We start from the raw sequence: 22,906 nt of genomic DNA, 5'->3' as shown, positions 1-22,906 counted from the left end.
CAGGTGTAAATGCATCCATTAAATCACTGTAAAACACTATAAGTAGTTTAATGAATTAAAGTCCATGACAAAGGAAATTCTGGCAGTGAAGACCACTTCTGATTTAGCACTTCTTTCAGTAATCAGAGGCCACCAGACTCTAATTCAAGAACTAAATGTGCATTGTATTTGAATATAAAGAATGTAAGGGTCCTCCGCACTTTGTGGAATAACTGGCAGCTTGGAGAGGCCATTGCGTAAAGTTTCCCATTTAAGTAAGTATAATATCAGAAAATTGAGGACAAATTATAAATGCTTCCTGGATGAACAACGTGTATCTGAATTTACTAGAGTGCTCTCATGCTGTGTAAGCTCCTATTGTGTAAAACAGCAGATATGTAAGAACAGGGAAAGGTTTGCAAGTTTGCTACAGTGCTGAGCAAAGTTGCAAACTAATTCACAACAATGATCATTAAATGGCACTAGAACGGACTGTCAAGGGCAGAAGAGACATTTTGCACTGTCAGATCTGTGAAATTAATGTTTCTACTGGGACTTTGGTGCAATTATCAGAGCAAGTTTGCCGCAATACTGGGTTTTTTCCCCAAATACATTTTGACAGGTTTGACTTGCCGATATTTATCACAACATCCACAATTGAGAGAAGTACTGTAACATCAGTTCCCGGACATATTGCAAATAATTGGGCCGCTTATAATGGGGATGTTAGTGTAAAGTTTTCACAAAATCAGCCAGGTCAAAATTGATATTTTACACGAAAATGATGTATACTAACATTTTTTTCCAAATTCGTAACCATGATTTAAAACATAATACAGTGCATGCACCTTTCAAGACATCGTTGTCCTCATCCCTTAACCTTCAGTAACAATTCAATACAATTTTAATCTATCCAGTTTGAAGCTAGTCATTGAAATATTTATATATATCGAGTTGTGGTTGAAAGATAAGTATTGCTCCATGTTTCACACGCATGGTATACCAGTCACCGCCTTATGCCTACCTGCTGTGACTCCCTAGTGCAGAAAACAGAATGGTTAACCGATTTTGCAATGTGTGTAAAGTACATCGTGGTCTAAAGGAGTAAAGTAAAACTCCACAATGAAAATTCTGCAACATTGAATTATTCTGCCTGTCTTAATTAACTCTGCACGGTGTAACCAAAGGCACGGGTATTCATTATAAACACAATATTGTGTATTGTGAAATATCAGCAAAGAATTGATAACTATTTAGAAGTGGTATGAAGTTTATTTAACAATAAATCAAGTTCTGGACAATCTGCTAGATTTTAATGCTGTTATATGAAGTGAAATTCTGTCAAAATAGAGTTTGGGAAGAACAATTAATTATTACAAATGTAAGTTTAATTTCTCTCCATTGCCTCTTGTGCATTATTCCACGTCTTCGGCGCATAATACAAATTTCATATATTTTATTTCTAGAGTGAGAGTAAAAAGTGCAGTTTATTATAAACTGAAGTAAAAATAAAACGTAAATCGATATAAAAAGTCATAGTTTTGTCATTGGTATGTGAAGGTTGTTCCAAGGCCCCATCCACAGTTCATCCTCGTCGGACTGTGTGTGATCGCTGTGGGACTCTAAAGGTCCCTTGACGTCCTCGTTATCCACCACAGACTCCTGTTCCTCCATGTTTCTCCCTCTGTTCACAACCAGCCTCGCTGTGGTGTTGTCTGTCCCCATAGTACTGGAGGCCAATGACACATTAGATGGCCTTGTGTTCATATTGTCATGGAGAGAGGGCCCCCGGGAAAATGTGTTCAGCGGGACATTCTCCTCGTGTGTGACTGCTAGCTTGTCCAGTTTCTTGAAGTGCTTCCCCAACCTTGAGGGGGATGTGATTTTTAAGTTATTGGTGAGGCAAGTTCGTCGGGTTCTGACTACAGATCCGTTCTGAGCTAAGTAAATGTTGCCATTGGCTGTGTTCTGTATGTTTGGGTGGCTAAGGCGGTTCATCTGTGATTCAGCAGTACTTTCCTCTCCTGTTGAGCTTGTAGTCTCAAATTCACGGTCAACCACTAACTTGATTTGCTTTTTTCTGGCCCACTGTGGAAAATAGAAAAGAAAATTAGACACTCAGCAAACAGTTTGTATAGATTTATATATGATGTACTCGATTAACCAATAAAGGAATAAAAGTATGGGCGAAGATTTAAATCTTTGCCTGAACTTATTTATAGTTTTTTTTTTTTTATTCCCCTGCCTATCCTGGAGTAAATCTCTGACGATTCATGCGATATCTGCACTGGTAAATGCAATTACTCTTGCTAGAAATCCCTCTATGAGCTCCTGGCTGGTCTAAATGAGGTATTTTTAGACATAAACATTACAGTTGAAAGTCGATTTATGAATAGACCCATCTATTTTATCATTTCCACAAAATGAAATAAACATAATTTGAAACACTGTCGAATTTCCGAAAGAAAATTAAATACTCTTTCAATAGATGTCAACTTGATAGTTTTCAAAGATATTAACATACCTTCTAACTCGTAAAATTGTATTTACCACTTATCAATTTGAAAATTTTGACAAGAAGAAGCAATATGTTCAATATTTTTCTTATATAATATGACAGGACAAATATCCCAGGATCCTTTCAGTACCTGAAAGTACCTGTCATGCCTTGAATGTCTATGTTGAAAAGGGCGACCATTATGGGTGATATTCACTAACAGAGATTGAGAAAAGCAAAAGCTGCACATCATTAGCCCACAAAGTGCATTAGCACCATAGTGCAAGGGTGTGTGCATTCTGTCACATATAGGTTTTGTACTGGATGAGGACCTTTCTAGTATGAAAATTATGTTTTCATACTTTCCCTCTTTCTATGTGTGCTGTAGAGTACAGCTCACAGGCAAAGTTGTGAAAATTCAGATACCATTAAACGTTGCTCCACTGTTCATGCCTGCATCAAGGAGGCGTCATTTCTGGTGCAAATCGCTGTCTACCAATGTTAGTAGATTGATGTTGGTATCAATACCTATGGGTGGTTGCATGGTAATGCAATGGTACACCCCTGACACAACGTAGCTCATAGCATTACTCTGAGTTATTATTTCTACGTTCCAACACAAATTATGATTTGCAATGGGTAGTTAATCGCACCACAACAATTTGTGCTGAAGTTGCATCACTTTTGTGATGCAACCCCATGGCAAAGTGTAAGTATGTGGGCCTTCAAGTCTCTTGATTGCACTCTTGCAGGTTCTTTTTCATCCCATCACTGCCTGTTCTGAAAAATTGTCTGTACTACCATTCACACAGTGGAAGGGGTTCCATGGTCACCCCTTCCCAATTATCCAAGGGTTACCACCAACATGAAGTTGGTGGTAAAATGCTAATAGTTTTGAACTGCATTTCAGTCACAAAACACTGTTATATACCCCTGCAATTCCATATTAGGAATGGACGCCCTAAACGTGTCCCTTCCTAACACCGAATCGTAAGCCCTATTTGTGATTCGGTAAAAGGTTCCCGAATCCCAATGAGGGTTTAGTACATCAGAAAATGTTTTTTTCTGGTTGCTAATGGCGAGATTCTCAGAATCGGGTCGTTTGAGAGCAGAAAATATCTTTGTACATCTGGCCCTATGTCTCTTGAAGTCTTTGCTTGCAGTCCCATCAAACCAGGACTGTAGCTATCAATAGGGCAGCAGGTGCAGTGGCACAGAGTGTAGGTGTGTCGCAGCGGCCAGGGTGCCTGACTCTGGACCACAGTGTTCACAGTTCGATCCCCAGCGGCAGGTTAGACCAGCACCATGTGACTCTGGGCAATAGCTTGCTTAATCTTCCCAACAGCCGAGAGCACCGTGGCACCTCTCTGGAGGTAGCTGTGCGCTTTGCAAATGCTGGTATTTCATTTTAGGGGGCGGAGGGTCTCTCTGCACGCCGACTTTGGCTGTCTTACTGCTTAGCAGGCGTTTGGTGGGGGTACGTTTCCTGCTAGCATGATAACCCGAGACACTGTTTCTACCCCATGACACAGCAAATCTTTTGAGGTAGGCAGTGTACGTATAAACGTTTTACACAGGAATGTTTTTCCTCTGACTTTTGTACTCCGATGAAGCTAGACCACATGCATCGTCCAGTTCTTTACAAATCCTTGCAATCCCCTCCTTGCTTTCTCAACTTCCCAATATTACCTATCATAGGAAAGTGCATATTTTGCTTGTCTGCTTTCTTTAAAGCAGCTGTTTTGAGGATAGAAGGAGTTGTTCAACATCGCTGTCAAAATGCTGAAGTCTTCACTGGTATAATATGCACATGTGGAATGTGTGACAATATTCCGCTGTATTTCTCCCCGCAGGGAATCACAACGCGGTTGGTAAAACGACCGCGTTGTGATTCCGCATACCATTACTCCACAAGTCGGAACAACGACTTGTGGAGGGGGGCGCTGGATGTTGGAATAGTATAATTTACTATTCCAACTCCAGTCTGTGCGGATAATAGGGAAGGTGTTGGATTTTAATTCCAACACCTTCCCCCCTCCGCAAGTCGTTGTTGCAACTTGCGGAGTAATGGAATGCGGAATCACAACGCAGTCGTTGTAACGACCGTGTTGTGATTCCCTGCAGGGAGAAAAATTTGTGGTAAACGTTGTTTACGCACATGTGTCATCCAGCCGATTGAAGACTACAATAATTCATTCAACCTGCGCACCTGTGTGCAGGACGGCCCATCATTTCATCTGTAGCTAAGTCGTACTCTCATTTTAGCACAAGGCACAACGCAGGTACAGTTGAGCAGAGCGTAAACCTCCCTTGATGGGGTTGAACCCAGCGTAGGCACGGTAGAGCACACTGAATTGTCAGTGCCCGCTATAACCCTGTACATTGTTACATATAAGATAACATAACATGTATTTGTAAAGTGCACGTTCACCCAGCAGGGTATCTTGGCGCTGAATATCAGATGCTTATTATTATCCAACTCAATGATACTCATTTTATCGACCTCCAAAGGATGAACGTCTGAGTGGACCCACCTGGATTTGGACCTGTGCCCATGAGGTCGAACATAGGTCCCAATAGTGGGCGCCTTAGTTTACTAAGCCGCAAGACCCAGCACCTCAACCAGCCGCGGTCTGTAGTGGGTGTACCTGCCGGGCGTTGACATGGGGAGGGGGAAGGGCAGGGTTGGGGGCAGTAAACTATGGATTACGTAGGTTTACAGGTAAGTAAACATATAAATAAATAAAACAAACGTTGCATGCACTGCATCCCCAAATGCGATGCAGTTCCCGCAACGAAATTCGTTTTATTTATTTATCTGTTTACTTACCTGTAAACCTCCGTAATCCATAGTTTACTACCCCCCACCCTGCCCCTCCCCCTCCCCACGTCACCGCCCGGCAGGTACTCCCACTACCGACCACGGCTGGAGACTTATCACATACATGAGAAGCATTGATTTGATTAATCTCAATACATGACCCACAGATCAATGAAACGACAAAACTATGGCCGGGTGTTCCTTATAAAAAGTTACACTTACTGCTAACGGTTCTTACATAAGTGAGTTGTTTCTTTGATCCTGAGCAATATTGTCCACCCCCACATACAGGAAGAGTTAGCTGACAGATGAATTAGCTTATTTCCGAGACAACTAACTAGAAAAATATAACATACAACGTTTCTTGAGCATGCCACACACAAAAAATGCATGCAAATAAAATAAATACTAGCAGGTATAATGTAAGCTATTACACACAAACACACAAGAGAGAAGATGATTAGAAGTGTTTCTTCTTATTGATGCCTTCTAAAATAACCATGCAGTCTAAATATAAACCGGATGGAAAACCAAAGCTGGCAGGTGATTTGAATAATGTGACAGAGAATTATGGGGCATAAGAAAAACTAAAAACACTTTAGAATGTTTGTTCTGAGTTCTGGATAGCATGTAACGGTTGACCATGGTGTACATGCTTTTCTGTTCGACCACCTGACCGGTGATATTGTTTGCTCTGTCTAACAGAGGAAGATGTTAAATTCTATAAGGGTAATTTACAAGATTCTGCCAAGGATACTGGTATTCTTGTTATGTGAAAGGAAAACATGTTGATTTGACATCCAATATCCCACTACTTTATATGCTCTGATAAACATGGCTTTAAATGAAAGGCAACTAAAAGTAAGATGCCAATGTTAGTCAACATGTAGACATCATAACTCTAACTAACTCTCTGCCCGCTTCCAATGGTGTCATCCCTCCAAATGAGATTTATGTAAATAATACTAGTTATAAGCCTGCATTTAACAGGCACCAGCTAACCATATGTTTATCGCAGGTCAGGATATAGTTAGGAACGTCATTTTGATGCAAATATCTAAGGAAAAACATATTAAGTTAAACTGGATTTATTATTTTATATGCTGTAAGGGGACTATCGTGAGAATGTCCGTTCTTTCAAAAGCAAGCTTCACTAGATGGCTTCAACCTGCTTCTTAGAGTTGAGACCCATATTATTTACAAGTATATAGATTTATTTGCAAAATGCTCCCTTACTTGGAAAACTGTACTCCCTTTGTTTCACATATGTACAAGTTAAAGGCTTTTTACTGTTGTGTTTTTCTGAAGCCAGCAGTCGAAGAATGTTTTCAACTACTGGCTTCTTTGAAAGGCATGAATCTCACATGTTTTAGGGAACCATTCCCCTCCCAGATGAAGAAAGCAGAAGTGTCTAAAAACTGAGGGGCATATTCACAAGCCCCTATTGCCATTCCACATCATTTTTAGTGACGTTGTGGTGGCGTTAGGGGCCTCGCCTTATTCACAAGGCAGCGTTAAGCCACTTAACGTGGCTTAACGCTGCCTTGTGAATAAGGACCCCTTTCATGCTGTGTTTAGCGTGAAAGGGGCGTGCAGTGGGTGTTGTGGTGGGCGTTCCACCCCAACACCCATTGATTTTGACGCTGCCTACTATTCACAAGGGCAGCGTAAATAGGAGGTAGTGTCAAAATCCTGGTCTTAAGTCGTTTTTGCTTTTCCATGTGAGCTGCCTTGTGCAGCACACATGGAAAAAGCAAAATACCATGGTATTTTTTATGTACAGGAAGGAGTCCATTCTTGTAAAGAAACAAACCATTTTTTTAAATGCCGTTTTGTAACTTGCATGTGTGTTGCATGAAGCAGCACACATGTAAGTACAAACTGGCATTTTCGGTTTGTTTTATGTGGAGGAAGGGACACCTTCCTGTACATAAACACACCTCCATGCTTGCAGACACCCCTGAACTCTGGTGCAAAGGTGCCTGCGTTGGCGCTAAGTTGTGAAAATTAGGACCATCGCAGGTGGAAACGCAAGGCTGCACCATATCCTTGTGAATATGGTTCAGCCTTGCGTTTCCAGTGTGGCGGAGAGAGGCATTAAGCCAAGAAGGCTAATGCCTCTCTCCACCACTTCCTTGTGAATTTCCCCCTGAATGTTTCCTTTGCCACAAAGAGTTCAGGCGAGGATGGCCCTGGAAGGATTTAGCAACTCCGTTCTACGCTCAGTTTAACTACTTTTTGAAACTGGAAAACGAATCATTTTGGATTTTTTTAATCTAAATTAGCCCTTAATAAGAGGAACTAATCACAGAACTGAGATAGAAAGGAGAATGTGTGGGTATTATGTCATGAATTGCTTATGGAAATTTACCAATAACTGTTAGCTCAATCGTCTAAAAACTGCTATTACAACTCTCAAGGCATAGAGGTGATTGGGACTGTAATTTAGTTCTAAAACAGTGGGTTTCCTGGGGCTAGAAGAATTGCATTATGCCTGGGGAAAGAGGAAAGTGATTCCTGCTTCATCTTCAATCTCCTAATTTGAAAGACTACTATGATGGCCTGGAAATCTGGCTGCTTGTTCATCATCAAGGCTATGATGGACCAGTGTCTCTTTGGCAACTGCCTGGCTGCTAAAAAACATCTTCCTGAAGAGTAAAGTGTGGACACTCTGAGGTAAAGTGAGTGCTGCATCTACCTGAAAAGAACAGCAAGAACAGTCATAACTTTAATGTTGTCTTTAGCAGTAGCGGTCGGCAGTAGGTGTTTCTGTAGGGCGGTGACGTGGGGAGGGGCAGGGTGAGGGGTAGTAATGTATGGATTACCGAGTTTTACAGGTAAGTAAACATTTACAAAAATAAAACGAATTTCGTTGCGCGCACTGCATCACATTTGGTGATGCAGTGCGCGCAACGAAATTCGTTTTATTTATTTAACACTCGTAGTTGCCAATTCTTCGCCATTTTTTAAACATTATACCTGCATCAATAAATACATATCTTGACTATATCTCTGAGTGACTTTTGTGCCCTGTGTGATATGTAAACCGGTGAATCTCTCAACTCTAGAAATGTAACTGGAGCTTCCCTCGACCGATTAGGCTCCAGGACTAAAACTCCATCATTGCCATTTCCAAAACGACCCCACTGTGCAGCGTATGTTCTGAATTCCCATGCTCAGTTAATGAAATTGAATGCTTAAAAGTGTATTGTGACTATTCATGGAAAAAGCTTTGTGAATCAGGTACATAAATATGCATTATATTTCCTAGAAATCCAGGAGTGTATCAATTAGGTTTGAGGAAGGAAAGAATGAATCATAGAAAATGCGTAAATAATTAGGCCTAGAAATGTAGGCTTCATTACCCATATTCGTGCCAAAACACTAGGAGGTGTGTTTTCATACCACATTTTTTTCACACCAAAAAGATTATTGCCCAAATGCCTGAAACTTTAAACTAAACTGTTAAGCAATTCCTGGGGTAAATAGGCACATTCTTTTAAGGCTATATAGCTGTCAATCTCCGGTTTTGTTTCAAAACTGTCCATTTTGAATATACGTGTTTTGATAGTTATTCTCCTCCGTTTCTTTCTGCATTATGTGTCATGTCCGGATTAATAACTTTGCATTATATTGATCAATTTTGGTATAAGAAAAAAATAATTAACAACTAAAATAAAATTGCTTGAAGCGTTATATCAAAAACTCTTACACTTTTTACTAAGCAGATAAATCATTTTATAGTTATGAAGGATAGTACTGTCCATCTTAAAAGGAACTTTCAAGGACCTTTCCTCGGCTGATAAACCACTCTTATTGGCTTGAAAGCCAAATTTTAAGTATACTAATTTGGCCTCTAAGGATGCCAATCTAACTGGAAAATGTTTGCCAGGCTTATATCGAATGCCGTTTTGATAATGCAATCCACTCTTGGCCTGTGGATTCACATTGCATTGGGCATATCCAATCTTATGTCTTTACTGGTTATAAGACTATGCTGCATAATAAACCAAAGGCATTTGTTCTTTGAGAACTTTCACTGAATTAAGTTTAATTTAACAAACTCACAATGACACTCCTTTGAATGCACATATGCCTGACAAACATGCTCTGTCTTCACAGTTGGCTCCCCTCTTTCTGGAAAGCAGTCTGATTAAAAGTAAGATTGAACCGGAATCAAGATCTCTTCAATGATGCACTGATTGTGAGTCAAATCAGAATAGGCTTAACTAGTGTTAAATCTACTACTATTGATTTTATAGGTGCCTTTTTTCTGCTATGGAAGAGTGTATTCATAGACATTACTGGGTCGTGTGGAATCTGTGTTGTAACGTGGTATGATTGATAGGTTTTCAGAAGTGACTTAGAACCTTTTAAATTTACTGTTGTATTTTATATATTTGAAAACAACTGACAAGCTTATCATTAAAAGATGCTGTCTCTTGACATCAAGACATTTAATTTTGTTATTTATATTTAAGCTTCGAATATTTGCAAGGTGCTAAAAGAAAGCATTCCTTGCCCAGTCCTTATTCTAGTTAAAGATTCAGAATAGAGAAATGGAACATAGTGGTAAAATCCAGAAAACTTGAGTCCAATGCTCAAATTACCACATGGAAGGACAACTTTAAACGCAATATGCAATTCTACTTTATATTGTTTACACCCAAATTCTCTTCAGGGAATTAGAAGGGAAGAACAGCGGTTGCTTATATTTGTTCAAACACATTACGGAGGATTGGTTATCTGATCTTTTTATAAGTAGTAAGAGAACACGCAGAGGGCACAACAAACACATCCAATTCACTGCAAACAAGGCTACCTACTGTTTACTTAAAAGGATGTAGAATCGCCAGCAGCTTCCGAATCGGATGCATCAGAATCAGAACTCCTGCTATGAGCCTCTGAATGTTCAGAAGACGTATGTTTGCTAAGGCTTTTTTTCTGGAGGCTGCTACCAGAGCTTTTCATATTAGAACCCTGAGATACTACACTCGCATTAGACACTGTGGTACCAACTGAGCTTTTGCGTTGTCCACTGCTCTTTGAAGAAGTAGTACGCTCACTCTGAGTAGCAGTCTTCTGTGATGTGGCATCCTCTTTATCACTAGAAACACTGACGTCCTCTTCTTCCTCCTCGTCTTCTTCCTTCTCCTCATCATCATCCTCCTTATCATCATCATCTTCATCATCATCATCACCACCAACATGCTTATTGTCCTTACTATATGTTGTTTGTTGACTAATAGAGGACTTTCTTGATATTGTTCCCTCGCTGATATCATCATCACTGCCTGCTCCACTGCTCTTGATGCTTGTGGGCTGAGTACTTATACTTCTACTTTTTTGAGTAATGCTGGATGCCCTTGACATTGTGCCTTCACTTTTGTCATCTTCAGAATTATCCTGGCTAATGAGAACACTTTTTTTACTTTTGCTATCTTCATCTTCCTCTGATGCAGACTGTTCTTCTTCCTCAGATGCCTCTTCTATTGTATCTTCCATTTCACTACTGAGAATGGATTTCCTAGATCTGTGGCTGGATTTAGAGCTGTGTTCTGAGCTCTTAGTTTTTGAACTTCTTGCTGATGATCGTCCGCTTGCAAAGCTTTCCTGGGTCAGAACACTTGATCTTCTACTTGATTGTCCAGTGCTGGCTCCACTATGTTCAGACTTGCTATAAGAACTGCGTCTTGAAGTTGCTTTTGATTGGGATCCTTCATCCTCAGATTGTCTACTCCTGGCTTCACTGTCTGACTTGCTATAGGAGCTGCGTCTTGAGGATAATTTTGAGAGGGATTCTTCATCCTCAGATTGTTTACTCTGGGTACCAGACAATGCAGATCTAACACTTTTAGATTCATCATCATCTTGTTCTGATTCTTCATCTTCTTCAGAGTCCATTCGACCACTTCCTGATTTTTTTTCATCGTCCTCCTCAGATTCATCTAAATCTTCTTTTTCTTCATCAGAATCCACTGTACTCTCGTTAGTTTCATCCTGGTCTAATGTCACTTTTAGATAATCTTTATCATCTGCCTGAGATGGGGGTATGCTACTTCTCATTGATGATTCATCATCAGATAGCTTTTGTTTGTCATTCTCTTCATCACCGTCAGATGCTTCACTCTCCTCTGGTTCACTTTCAGCAGTTATATTGATTGAAATGCCTGATTTTCTTTCATCTTTTTCTGATTCACTTATTCCTTGAGCTTCAGAATCTTCTTCCTCATTTTCAGTATAAGCAAATGAACTCCTGCTAATTGAGCTCTCTGACTTACGGCGCTGTTGAAATTTTCTCGAAACTTGTATGCGTTTTAGTACACGTCCTAATTTTCTAGAAGCTGAAGGTTTGTCCTCAGCTGATTTCTGAAAGTAGTTCCCTTTGATGACAAGACTGTCATCACCATCTACTTGACGAGCAGATACCAACTTAGCATAAGCAGAATCTTTGCCACTGCTTTTTACTTTCTGGAGAATCATTGGAAATATCTTGGCTTTTTTCCATGGAGAATGATGAGGTATTTGGGATTCTCCAGATTTCTGTGCACTTACTGCAACTCTACTTAGATGCATTACTGCTTTTAACTTCTTTTTACCCTGGCTTGTCCTAACAGTTCCTTCAATTAAATCTCTTGATGTTCCTGGCCTAACACCTACACCTCTGCCTCTGCCTCTTCGTGGTGTACCTCGACCTTGCATCCTCCCCTGGAAAGTTGGAAAATAAACCTTGGTTAACAAAATAGATAATGACTTCCACCCTTTTTCTACAACAATGGGATGGGTAAAAGCCAATCATTGTTCAAATGTATCACTTGTTGAATCCAGTGCCTATAGTTTCAAAATATTGCTAATTCAAATTCAGAGTGAAAAGTAATAATACACATAAACTAGATACATTTTAAAAAGGTGTGCATTAGTAGAGGATATTCTGGTTGGCTCCAGGATATTTACAATTAACTATGCAGCAATTAAAGCAATGGCCGGGGAGATAATTTTTTTACACAACAGAGAAAAGTCTTACAATTTACATGTATCATATTTTGAATATAAATAAACTCATTTGCTTGTTACTGCTCACCGGATCATGCCACCACTTGAACTTTGTTTCAATGTAAGTTAGTTTAAAACCATTTACATAACAAAATCTGAACACTGATGACATATATATATTTTTCTTTTACTCAAATAATTTTAGGAAATTCTTTTTCAAAAGTGGTGTATACCTAACATATGTGTAGCGATATTGCTGTCAGGGTTCCATAAACAGTACATAATTCAATTTGATTATTTTAATAAATGCATATTGTTTCTCTATAAAATAGCCATATATAGATGTTTATATTACGTAGATATACATTTTTCATATATCAAATGGAAACAAAGTAAAACTTGTATGTCTTGATTGAAGACTTTGTCCCACATTTAGAGTTTTAGTAATTGGAAACTCCGCCACAAACATAGAGTATATCCCATCTGCATTATTGCCTATGGCACTTGAAATATGGTGAACAGATTATAAATCTGCTGATTCTATCTTGAAAACTTAAAATGCTGGCCAGGGTTTCAGTAGCTTTACAGGATCTTTGTAGGTTTTATTGTGGCTCTTTGGATGATGATATGAAATAAGTAATATTGTATTCTTGCAAATAACCTGAATAAATACAGTGTATTGATTTGTTGAATCAATATAGAAGGTGTACTTGCCTCTCTTTCAGCTGTTGAGCCATGTGGACTGTAATAGTATCCCCCATCATTTTCAACAACAACCTCTCCATACTCATTATACATTCCAGATGGAGATAGTAATCGGCGACGACTCCCATACTGCGGCAACTCGTATCTGAAAAAGAGAACCACTTCTCCGATAAATATGATCCAGTCTACATTGTACTGTTTATTATGACTACGAGATGTTGAATAATGCAATTACAAATCCATATGCATCACTTTATCGAAATAACAGAGTACAACATTTGAGGACAAAGACTTGACCTCAAAGTTATGCAGAAATACAAAAAGTTACTTATAACAGGTATTAAGTTGGTTATGGAGCTGTCAATTAAAAAAACATACCCAGGTTCATAATTGTAATAATCCTGCCCATAGTACTCTTGACCAGGATCAATTCCAGATTCCATGGATAGTTCCTGCCATGAAACATAATAAATTAAAATAAGTGGATACATATTACAACCCAAGTATATATAAAAGCTGGTTCAATGAATGTGTATTTCAAATTTTAATCCAGAAAACACTTTAGAGTAGCACAGAAATAAAACAATAAGTATAAGTAAAAATAAAATAAAAAGTATATGAAATTGGAAGGCATTTAGCTTGCACTAAATAGCTGTAACAAATATTTCCAGAGCTACAGGCAACATTATTCCTAAATATATATTAGGGAGACTGGGCACATAAATACACCACCAACACTGTAAGGTGTATTAGAAATTCTCAGAATAAAATGCACACAACTATATTACATAAGGCATACACGGCAATAGGATTTGTTACGTGAGGCTTACATGGAGAACAGCATATTAGAATGTAGGCTGAAATCCCCTGTTATAAATGTCACCATCACATGTCTGGCTGTCACAGATCACTATCATAGTGAATATGTAAACAGAATGACTTTGAGAATAAATCGGAGATCTCTTCGGTGGTATTCTAAGAAGGAAAAATGATGGGACTATTATCACTTTAGGATGTATTATCGTATTGGCTTTGGGTAGATCTCACATAGCTTTGGGCAGCTTGGTTTTGTGGGAAAAAATTGTATCTAAAGTTTTTCATTGGATAACGTGTTTGCAAATTCTCAAGCCACATTAAAGTTAGCTCTGGTCCTGGCGAGAATTTTAAAAACAAATATGACTTAGTCATTGATATCTATCACTTACTCAGCTTTCTCTGGTGTTTTATCCTTAATTTATTGTCCAGCACTTTGTCAACTTCACCCTGAATGTTCTAAGGAAATGTATACCAAATAGGCTGCCACCCCTCTAAGCTTAATTTACAGCTAGAGGTGCCATTGATCCTTAAACTAAAGCTTAGTTAACAATTTAGATAATGCACTCACTTCCTTTTTCTAGAACAATGAGAAGAAGTTAATCCCATCACCGTTCCAATGTCAAGTTGGTTGGTTGGTTGGATTCAACAACTGTATATTCAATGCCTTATTATTTCAATATCAGGAAAATAGTTTAGTGGCAGTGTGTGATGTTCCATGCACCGCAATGCAGGACCTCCTAGTGGAACCAATACCAATACCAGTCAGAGACCATGACACCCAGTGGAATCCACAGTTTTCCCTTATAGTCAGGTAGTCCGTAGAGTTTACTATGGTCACTTAGTGTGTAGGACTGGTGGGATCCGTCACCCCCTGCAACAGTCTATGGCAAACAACATGGTTTCCTTGTGCTCTGGGAGGATAAAGTGGTTGACATTTTTTTGAATGTTCATTAAGATCTAAGCTGTCAAAGTCACCACAGTCCTTCCTCCTGGAAGACACTGATGACCTTCTAATTAAGAGCTTAGACAAATATCCTTTGCAGAGAGACACTAGTGAGACACCATGTGTCAGTTTCTTACTATATTGAAATAGAGGCTTATGTATTCTATTTACACCTGGGTGAAGGCACCTCCTATGTCAAGGCCTCCTTCCTGCTGCTAACATGTCAGACTCCTGCCACTAGGTGGTACTATTAACCATTAATTACAGGGGTGGCTGGGCCGTTACAAGATAGAAGCGGTGTAGTAATGGGGAGGCATCAACAAGGTGGTGCTATATGTTCTGCCTGTCAGCCCTGTATGGCTGACTGATAGAAATCATACCTGGCACAGACAACAACTTCTTGGGAATTCCTTGGTATTCACTGCCCTCTAAACTGACATACATACCCAGTTGACCCAAGGCTCCATTTAAATCAAATATTTCCTGTTTTGTGTAAGCTCTCCTGGGCAATATCTGCATCCTAGAGTTTTCTTTTATACTTTCCCACGAATGTGCCTTTCCAGTGTGGGAATCCTGGGGCTCGGCTCTTCTTGAATGTGCTTCTGCACAGCAGTAAGGTGATCCAACTAGTTACAGTGGTGCCTTGGGTTCCCATGGTCATCAGTAATCCCATAATGTTCTCATGCACAGGTGTTCATCCACTTCAGTGGCAGGAAAGTTTGAGTGTGGACCTAAGTGCACTTTGTGGCCATTTGTCTCTTATCGAACTTGATCAAGTTTGCTTGGAAACGAACGCCCATGACAGACTCACTGATTCCACAACTCTATGTTGCATCCTTTTGTTTGCAGAAGGTACTGTCATTTCTTAACAGTGATCTACACTGAACTAGTGGAAGGAATATATACGTGGAAGGTGAAGGAGAGGTACATACTATGGAGGAAAATGTTGGACACTGGGAACAGAGGGGCAAATTATCAAGACAGGAGATAAAATTATCGCCGCTTTAGCGGCAGAAAACTGCTGCTAAAACTGCGATAATGGGCTTGATAATAAGCTCTATGGAATTACAATTGAAGCCCATGTTAGATGTCCTTTACATCTAAGATGGGCTTCAATTGGAATTCCATAGAGCATATCATCAAGACCATTATCTCCGGTTTAGCTGCAGTTTTCTGCCGCTAAAGCGGGGATAATTGTAACGCCTGTCTTGATAATATGCCCCAGAGTTCTATCAAAGAGAAGTAACATTTTGATTGAGGCCATAATATTTTACAGCTTGATTAAAGGTGCCAGCAAATGTTACACTGCTTCTTCCTTTTTGCATTTCAGAAGCAGCTTGAACCACCAGCTGAAGTGGAAAAATTACTCCATGTTGCAAAACACTGCGGCTTGCCAGGGGTCCATTGTAAATATTTTTCTTCACTCTGATTTAAATCTCTTTGGGCCATATTATCAAGAAAGGGCGATAAATTATCGCCCCTTTTATTGGCAGGAAACTGCCGCTAAGGCGGCGATAATAGGCTTGATAATATGCCCTTGTGAATTCCCATAGAAGCCCAGGTTAACATGGGAACCTGGGCTTCCATGGGAGTTCACAAGGGCATATTATCTAGCCCATTATCGCCACTTTAGCGGCAGTTGCCTGCCGATAAAAGTGGCGATAATGTATCGCCCTTTCTTGAAAATATGGCCCCTTGTGTTTCCTGCTGGATATTTGGACAAGCATGTATTGGAAAGACTACCTGCCAAATATTCCTCTACAAAGATATGCATTGTGTGAAGTAGATTGGATAGTGGACAGAGAAAAGCTAACCCCAGAAATTCTGCACAGCTTTTAGAAAATCATATGATTTACTCATCAGTACATCGAGAAAGAAGCAACTGGTGCACATTTCCATATGTACTACTGCTAAATTATATGAAAAAAGGAAAAATCTGAAATCTACACGTTTGACCAGAATTCCACTTTTTAGTGTGCAGATTTACGGCTCCCTTTGTGAATCATGTCTTAGGTGTACTGTGCAAAGTTCTAGTATTCCATCATATTTAAGGGGAATAGTGTAAGAATCACAGGTATAACACAGGTTTAATGCGGATGAATAGATTAAGGGCGCTACCTTGCTGCACCACAAACTGCACTGCACAGAGTTGTATCATGTTTTGTGAAAACAATGGGCCCGATTCACAAAGGAAATAATACATGTACACTCAGTGATTTAAATCTACATGCAAATATAGATTTACGGCTTTTCAAGATTCCCAAACATTCACAGGAATTTATGTGGAAAGCTGTATCACAAATAGGTTTCCATACGGCTTTCTGGGAAGATCATGTGGTATTCCCTTTTGGATCCCCTTCGCAGGAGAATACAATCCCCCCTTGCAAATGCACATTTTGTTCTCCACGACAGAAATATTTTTTTCCCCGTGGAGAAACTCCTTTCCTTACACTCCTGCATTTCTGGGCAGGGTGGTCCCCCCCTTCTCATCTTGAAAAGAGACTTACGCCAGCTGTTTTCTGAACTAAAATGACTGCAGTTTCTAGAGTAGAAAGGAGATTGACAGGAATGTGTGTATGCTCTCGAGCATGCATGTGTGTGGGTGTTCTCAAACTTTCCAGGCCAACCATGTCTTGGAGCATCCATTTGGCCACCTCTTGAGTGGAATTTACGAGTGTGGATAATTCAGCACTTGTGGTAAAGACCTCTGCACAAGTAAATGGGTTTAGGTCTACCCTACCAGGAATCACTTTGTGAATTCCTGTTAGGTTTAAAGCAGGTTCAAGACTGTATTTACCTTTGTGGTTAGGGCTCGAGGTATTTCTCTCCCACATGATTTAAACTACTTTTTGCTTCAAACGTATGATGCCTGGTTGCATTATTTGGGACTTCATACTTTTAATATTTTTTAATAGACTTAAAGAAGATCCAACAGTTTTGTAACATGCATTATCACCTTAGAATCAGTGGAGTTGCAAAACTTGCCAATCTGTTATATACTACATAGGTTTTTGAGCAAAAGGCTACTATGCAATTGGTCATTCTTTAGCTCTTATAATATTATGGTTTGTCATTTGCTACGGAAATGTTCTTGAAACATAAGCATTGAGTTTTATCGGCTACGAAGCCACAGTCACAAATGAATTTTGAAATATTCAAGGATCTACTTACGGGAGGAAGTTAAGATTTGAGACTGATAAAGATTCTACAATGACCAGCCTGGTGATGCATAAAGACACTTTTTGCTGCCAATGAGAAGCAAGGTATTTTTCTCAATGCACTGAAGAACATTTATCTTCATTCAACTAAAAATTCCACATCTTTGTGGTCACAAAGGCTTGGTGTGGACATGCGCCTTCATGTCGGTGTCACATACTGGGATAATGTATCCAGTCAACAATAAACTTGTATGGGGGCATGGCCAGGATGCCGACCAGGATGGTCACGCAACACTGAAGCTCCGCCGGATGATCCCACCAATCGCATCCTATGTGATTTAATTGTACACCAAGTCAGCGGAGGAACGGATGCTAAAGCAACTGAAGAAGGGGTGATCCTGGAGTGCCACCTGCAGCTACTCAAATCAAATAAATCGGCCCGCTCTGGGTCCGGCTGACATTCGTGAGAGGAGCTGTCTGCTGGGGTGCGGTAAGGCCTAGGAGAGGGCAGTGCTGATTGCTCACTCTCGATTGGGGGCTCGGTTGCTGCCACATCAGTTGTACGGTCGAGTATCGCACCTGCAATGGGCGAGGTGAGTGTTTCCTGGTATGAGACCCCCTCCCTCTGATCACTCCTTAAACACAAATTGTGCCTGAATTGCTCCTGGAAGCCCCGTCGCAATGGGGGCCGCGGGAGAGCCTTGGAGACAGCCGCCAGGCTGATCAGACCGCCTTGAACGGGGCACAAGTGCCTGGGGCTGCACTGCCCACTCGAGAGTGCAGAGTCACCCACCATGCTCGATATGGAGGCCTCTATGCAGCGCTTACAGAAATGAGGCATTCCTGATGCACCGTTTGCTTTAATTAGACACCCCTTGGCATTACATTATGCTGGACACTGCAAGTAACTACAAAAGGGGTTCGCTGATGGGGCGCTGAGGGCCCATAAATTGTGCATGCAGCTAGGTCCTGATGACGATGGTGGAGGCAGCGCATAACGCATTCCAATGTATGGGATTGAGCTGCATGATTCATCAGTACGTAACAGATCCTTGGTTATTCCCACACGTGTCAGGCTAACCCCCTGACCCCTCCACTCTGAGTCTGGCTGGAGATAGATGTTGCAACCCACCAGGCTTATGTAGGAAGATATGGGTCAGAAAGACCCCAAACAACGGCTATTGCAGTTTGGGAAAGCCACAGAAAAAGTGCCAGAAATGGGCAACGGCATGGCTGCGAGTGGCCAAGTTGTGGCCCAGCAAGTGATCCTTCCACAGGCCTGATTTTCCTTGATGCAAGAATTGAGGGCCGGTTTCAGGGTGCTGGATGGCCGGTTTGACGCCCTGGAAAAGCGCCTGGGCAATGTGGGCACCAAAATAGAGGTGCATTATAAGCGACTGGATACAGTGGAAGGTAGGTTGTCAGATCTAGAAGACGGGACAGCCCAGTCATCGAAGCGCCTAGATTGCATGGAAAAGATCCTCAAGGAAGTAGCTATCAAAAATGAAGATTTGGAGGCTCACAGTAGGTGCAATAACGTTCACATACTTGTGGTCCCTGAATCAGCCAATACTGGCCTAATGGATCTTTTTGTGGAAACTCCTCTGGAGAACATATTTGGCAAGCATGCCAACACTCCTGGGTTTGTCATTGAACAAGCACATTGATCCTTGGGCCCCTGCCCCAATCTTGGCTGCCCGCCCAGACCTATAATTGCGCACCTCTTGAACTTTCAAGACAGGGACACTGCGCTGCGATTGGCAAGAGATTGTGGCACTATAAACGTGCAGGGAGCAACGTTGGGTCTGTTCCCTGACTTTACAGCAATGGTGCAGGAGGCGAGGTGCAAATATAACGGTGTTAAGGCTACCCTTCGAAATCTGGGTCTCAAATACGGTATGCTATACCCAGCACGCCTTCGGGTGGATATCGAGGGTAAACCCAAGATCTTCGATACCTCCACTGCGGTCTAGGAGTTTTGCAGAAACTATAAAGACAACAGCAGTCAAAAGTGCACAGACACATGCAGGGCTACCGTCCTCACAGTGGATCGTTTGCCAGTGTGAAACTTTTTTTCCTCTGATTAACCCAGGGATTGTGCCTCTGAACCCTATTGCTCCATTCCGAAGGTTTTCTTCTTGCGTTCAGATAGAATATTCACCAGGTTAAATTTAGTTTACTACACGTTGGGTCTCTAACGTGGCGTTGCCACTCCCCTGTGTGTTTAGCACGATAAAGGTGTTGATATATTGTACTGTATCTTACTTATTTCCTGCTTAAATATCTAGGATGATTACATGCTGCATATGTCTGCAGGTTATATGGGGTGGTTCCCTGCTTAGGGCGGCGAAGGGAGGGGTGGGGGGGGGACGAGTGAATGTCTGTGGTTTTTGGTTATTATTATCTGCATTTCAGTATACTCACTGTACAAGGAAGAGTTTTGGCCATTATGAAATACAGCTATCACTGTTTTTCAGTCTAAATGACAACATTGAATAACCTGTCCACCTATTCTGACCTGTGGCTCATCACCTGGAATGTCAGGGGACTCAGTAAGGATAGAAAAGGGAAGCACATACTACATTACTTAAAGCGTCATGGGGTAGATGTCGCTTTTTTACAAGAAACCCATTTACCCAAAACAGACGTCACCCATTTTGCGACTAGTTGGGGCTCACATCGATATTTTGCAAATTATAGCACTTATGTGAGGGGCACCACGATATTGATACACAAATATCTCCCTTTCCAGCTGCACAAGGATCACAATGAGAAGGCCGCTGTACCATGGTAGTGGGGCAGCTAATGGGCCACCGTTTGGCATTTGTTTGCGAATATGACTCATTACATCGCATATTTATACAACGCGTGCCATTACAATGCAGGTATTACTACGCAATGTCAATAACAACGACATATGATTACATCGCAAATGTTTACCATGACTATACCTTTACCACACATGCCATTACAAAGCAAAGGCATGCGTGGTAGAGGTATACTCATGGTAAAAGTTTGAAAAGTAAGTGACTCTACCCTGCCCTACCCTAAGCCCTAATGTAGTACCCCTGCATGACCCTCCCCCGACCCCCAGTCCTCTTCCTACATTTACACTACCCTAAAATACTACCCTACACTACACAAACACCACAGTACTACCCTAAACCCTAAAACACTACCCACAGCACGACCCTCCCCCTACCCCCAGTCCGGTCCCTACACTCAAACACTACCCTGCATGACCCCCTGACACTACACTAAACTTTAAAACACCACCCTACACTACACAAAGACCACAACTCTACCCTAAAACCCTAAAACACTACCCTCAGCACGACCCTCCCACACCCCTTAGTCTGTTCCCTACACTCAAACACTACCCTGCACGACCCCCCAACACTACCCTAAAACATTATCCTACACTACACAAACACCACAACACTACCCTAAACCCTAAAACACTTCCCCCTGCACAACACTACCCCTACCCCAGTCCGGTCCCAATATTCAAAGACTACCTGCCATGACCCCCCGACACTACACTAAACCCTAAAACACAACCCTACACTACACAAACACCACAACATTACACTAAACCCTAAAACACTACCTCCAGCATGACCCTCCCCCACCCCCCAGCCTGGTCCCTACACTCAAACACTACCCTGCACGACACCCGACACTACCCTAAACCCTAAAACACCACCCTATACTACACAAACACCACAACACTACCCTAAACCCTAAAACACTACCCCCTACATGACCCTCCCCCTACCCCCAGTCCGGTCCCTACACTCAAACCCTGCACGACCCCCCAACACTAGCCTAAAACATTATCCTACACTACACAAACACCACAATACTACCCCAAACCCTAAAACACTACCCTCAGCACGACGCTCCCCCTACCCCTAGTCCGGTCCCTACAATCAAACACTACCCTGCATGGCCCTGACACTACACTAAACCCTAAAACACTACCATACGCTGCACAAATACCACAACATTACCATAAACCCTAAAACACTACCCCCAGCATGACCCTCCCCCGTCCCAGTCTGCTCCCTACACTGAAACACTGTAGCCAGCACGACCCTCCCCTACGTACAAAAAACAAACACCACAACACGACCCCAAACTTTAAAACACTACCCCCAGCACGACCCTCCCCCACCCCAGTCCGCTCTCTACACTGAAACACTACACCCAGCACAACCCCACCCCTACCCCCAATTCCCCTTACCTCTCTCTCCTCGTGGTTCCCTCTCCTGGTTCCAGCATCGTCTGAGGGGCGTAACATTGTTGTGAGGAAACGGAAAAGCCTCAGTTTCCTCACAACGATGTTGATAGCCATTACATCGCATGCGTTGTAAAAGTGAATGCAATGTAATGGCATGTGTAGTAATGGTATGCGTTGTTACATCACGTGCGTTGTAACTCATGGGATGTAATGACTTGCGGTGAAACAGCTGCATTGTAATGGCTGTTCACCTTTATGTGCATATACACCCCTAATACTGATAGCCCAGAGTTTTTCCATGAACTGCATGTTCAAATCTTGGAGCTCGATGCAGAGTACATATGTATGGGTGCGATTTTAATCTTTTACTAGACCTTTTCCTCGACGGTTCCTCTGCCTCCCCTGACACGAAGCCATGCGGGCAATAAGCTCTGCTGGATCTGTGTGACTCAGTGGGGTTGATGGATATTTGAAGGCAGCGCAATCCGGTAGGTTTGGCATATTCTCATATTCTCACTACTCTGCCCAATATGATGCGTGGACCAGGTTGGACTACTGGTTGATCTCCCCTAGTTCATTTACTTGGTATACAACTACTTAACTTCTCCCCAGACGTACTCGGATCACCCTCCGCTGGTGTTGAAGACGTATGCTCCCAGGCTGGAGGGAAGTGAAAAGCAGTGGGGATTTCCTGGGAGGGCCCTTATGGATGAGGTGTTTCAATCAGAGCTTTGTGAAGCAATAGAGGAAT

General features: G+C 41.6%; 1 protein-coding gene across 1 annotated transcript in view; it reads right to left on the bottom strand.

Moving 5' to 3' along the window:
- Nucleotides 1–1,253: 1,253 nt before the first annotated feature.
- Nucleotides 1,254–22,906, bottom strand: part of PCDH15 (protocadherin related 15) — a 2,579,312-nt gene continuing 2,557,659 nt past the window's right edge. Inside the window, exons 34-36 of the mRNA XM_078642873.1 lie at nucleotides 13,374–13,447; nucleotides 13,005–13,140; nucleotides 1,254–2,067 (exon numbers count right to left, since the gene is read on the bottom strand). Of these exons, the coding sequence (XP_078498999.1) occupies nucleotides 1,513–2,067; nucleotides 13,005–13,140; nucleotides 13,374–13,447 (765 nt within the window). The 3' untranslated portion in view covers nucleotides 1,254–1,512. The remainder of the gene's footprint in view (nucleotides 2,068–13,004; nucleotides 13,141–13,373; nucleotides 13,448–22,906) is intronic.

Source organism: Lissotriton helveticus, chromosome 5_1 (assembly GCF_964261635.1).
Source record: "Lissotriton helveticus chromosome 5_1, aLisHel1.1, whole genome shotgun sequence".
In the NCBI taxonomy this organism is placed as follows: Eukaryota; Metazoa; Chordata; class Amphibia; order Caudata; family Salamandridae; genus Lissotriton; species Lissotriton helveticus.
This window is presented reverse-complemented; position numbering and strand designations above follow the sequence as displayed.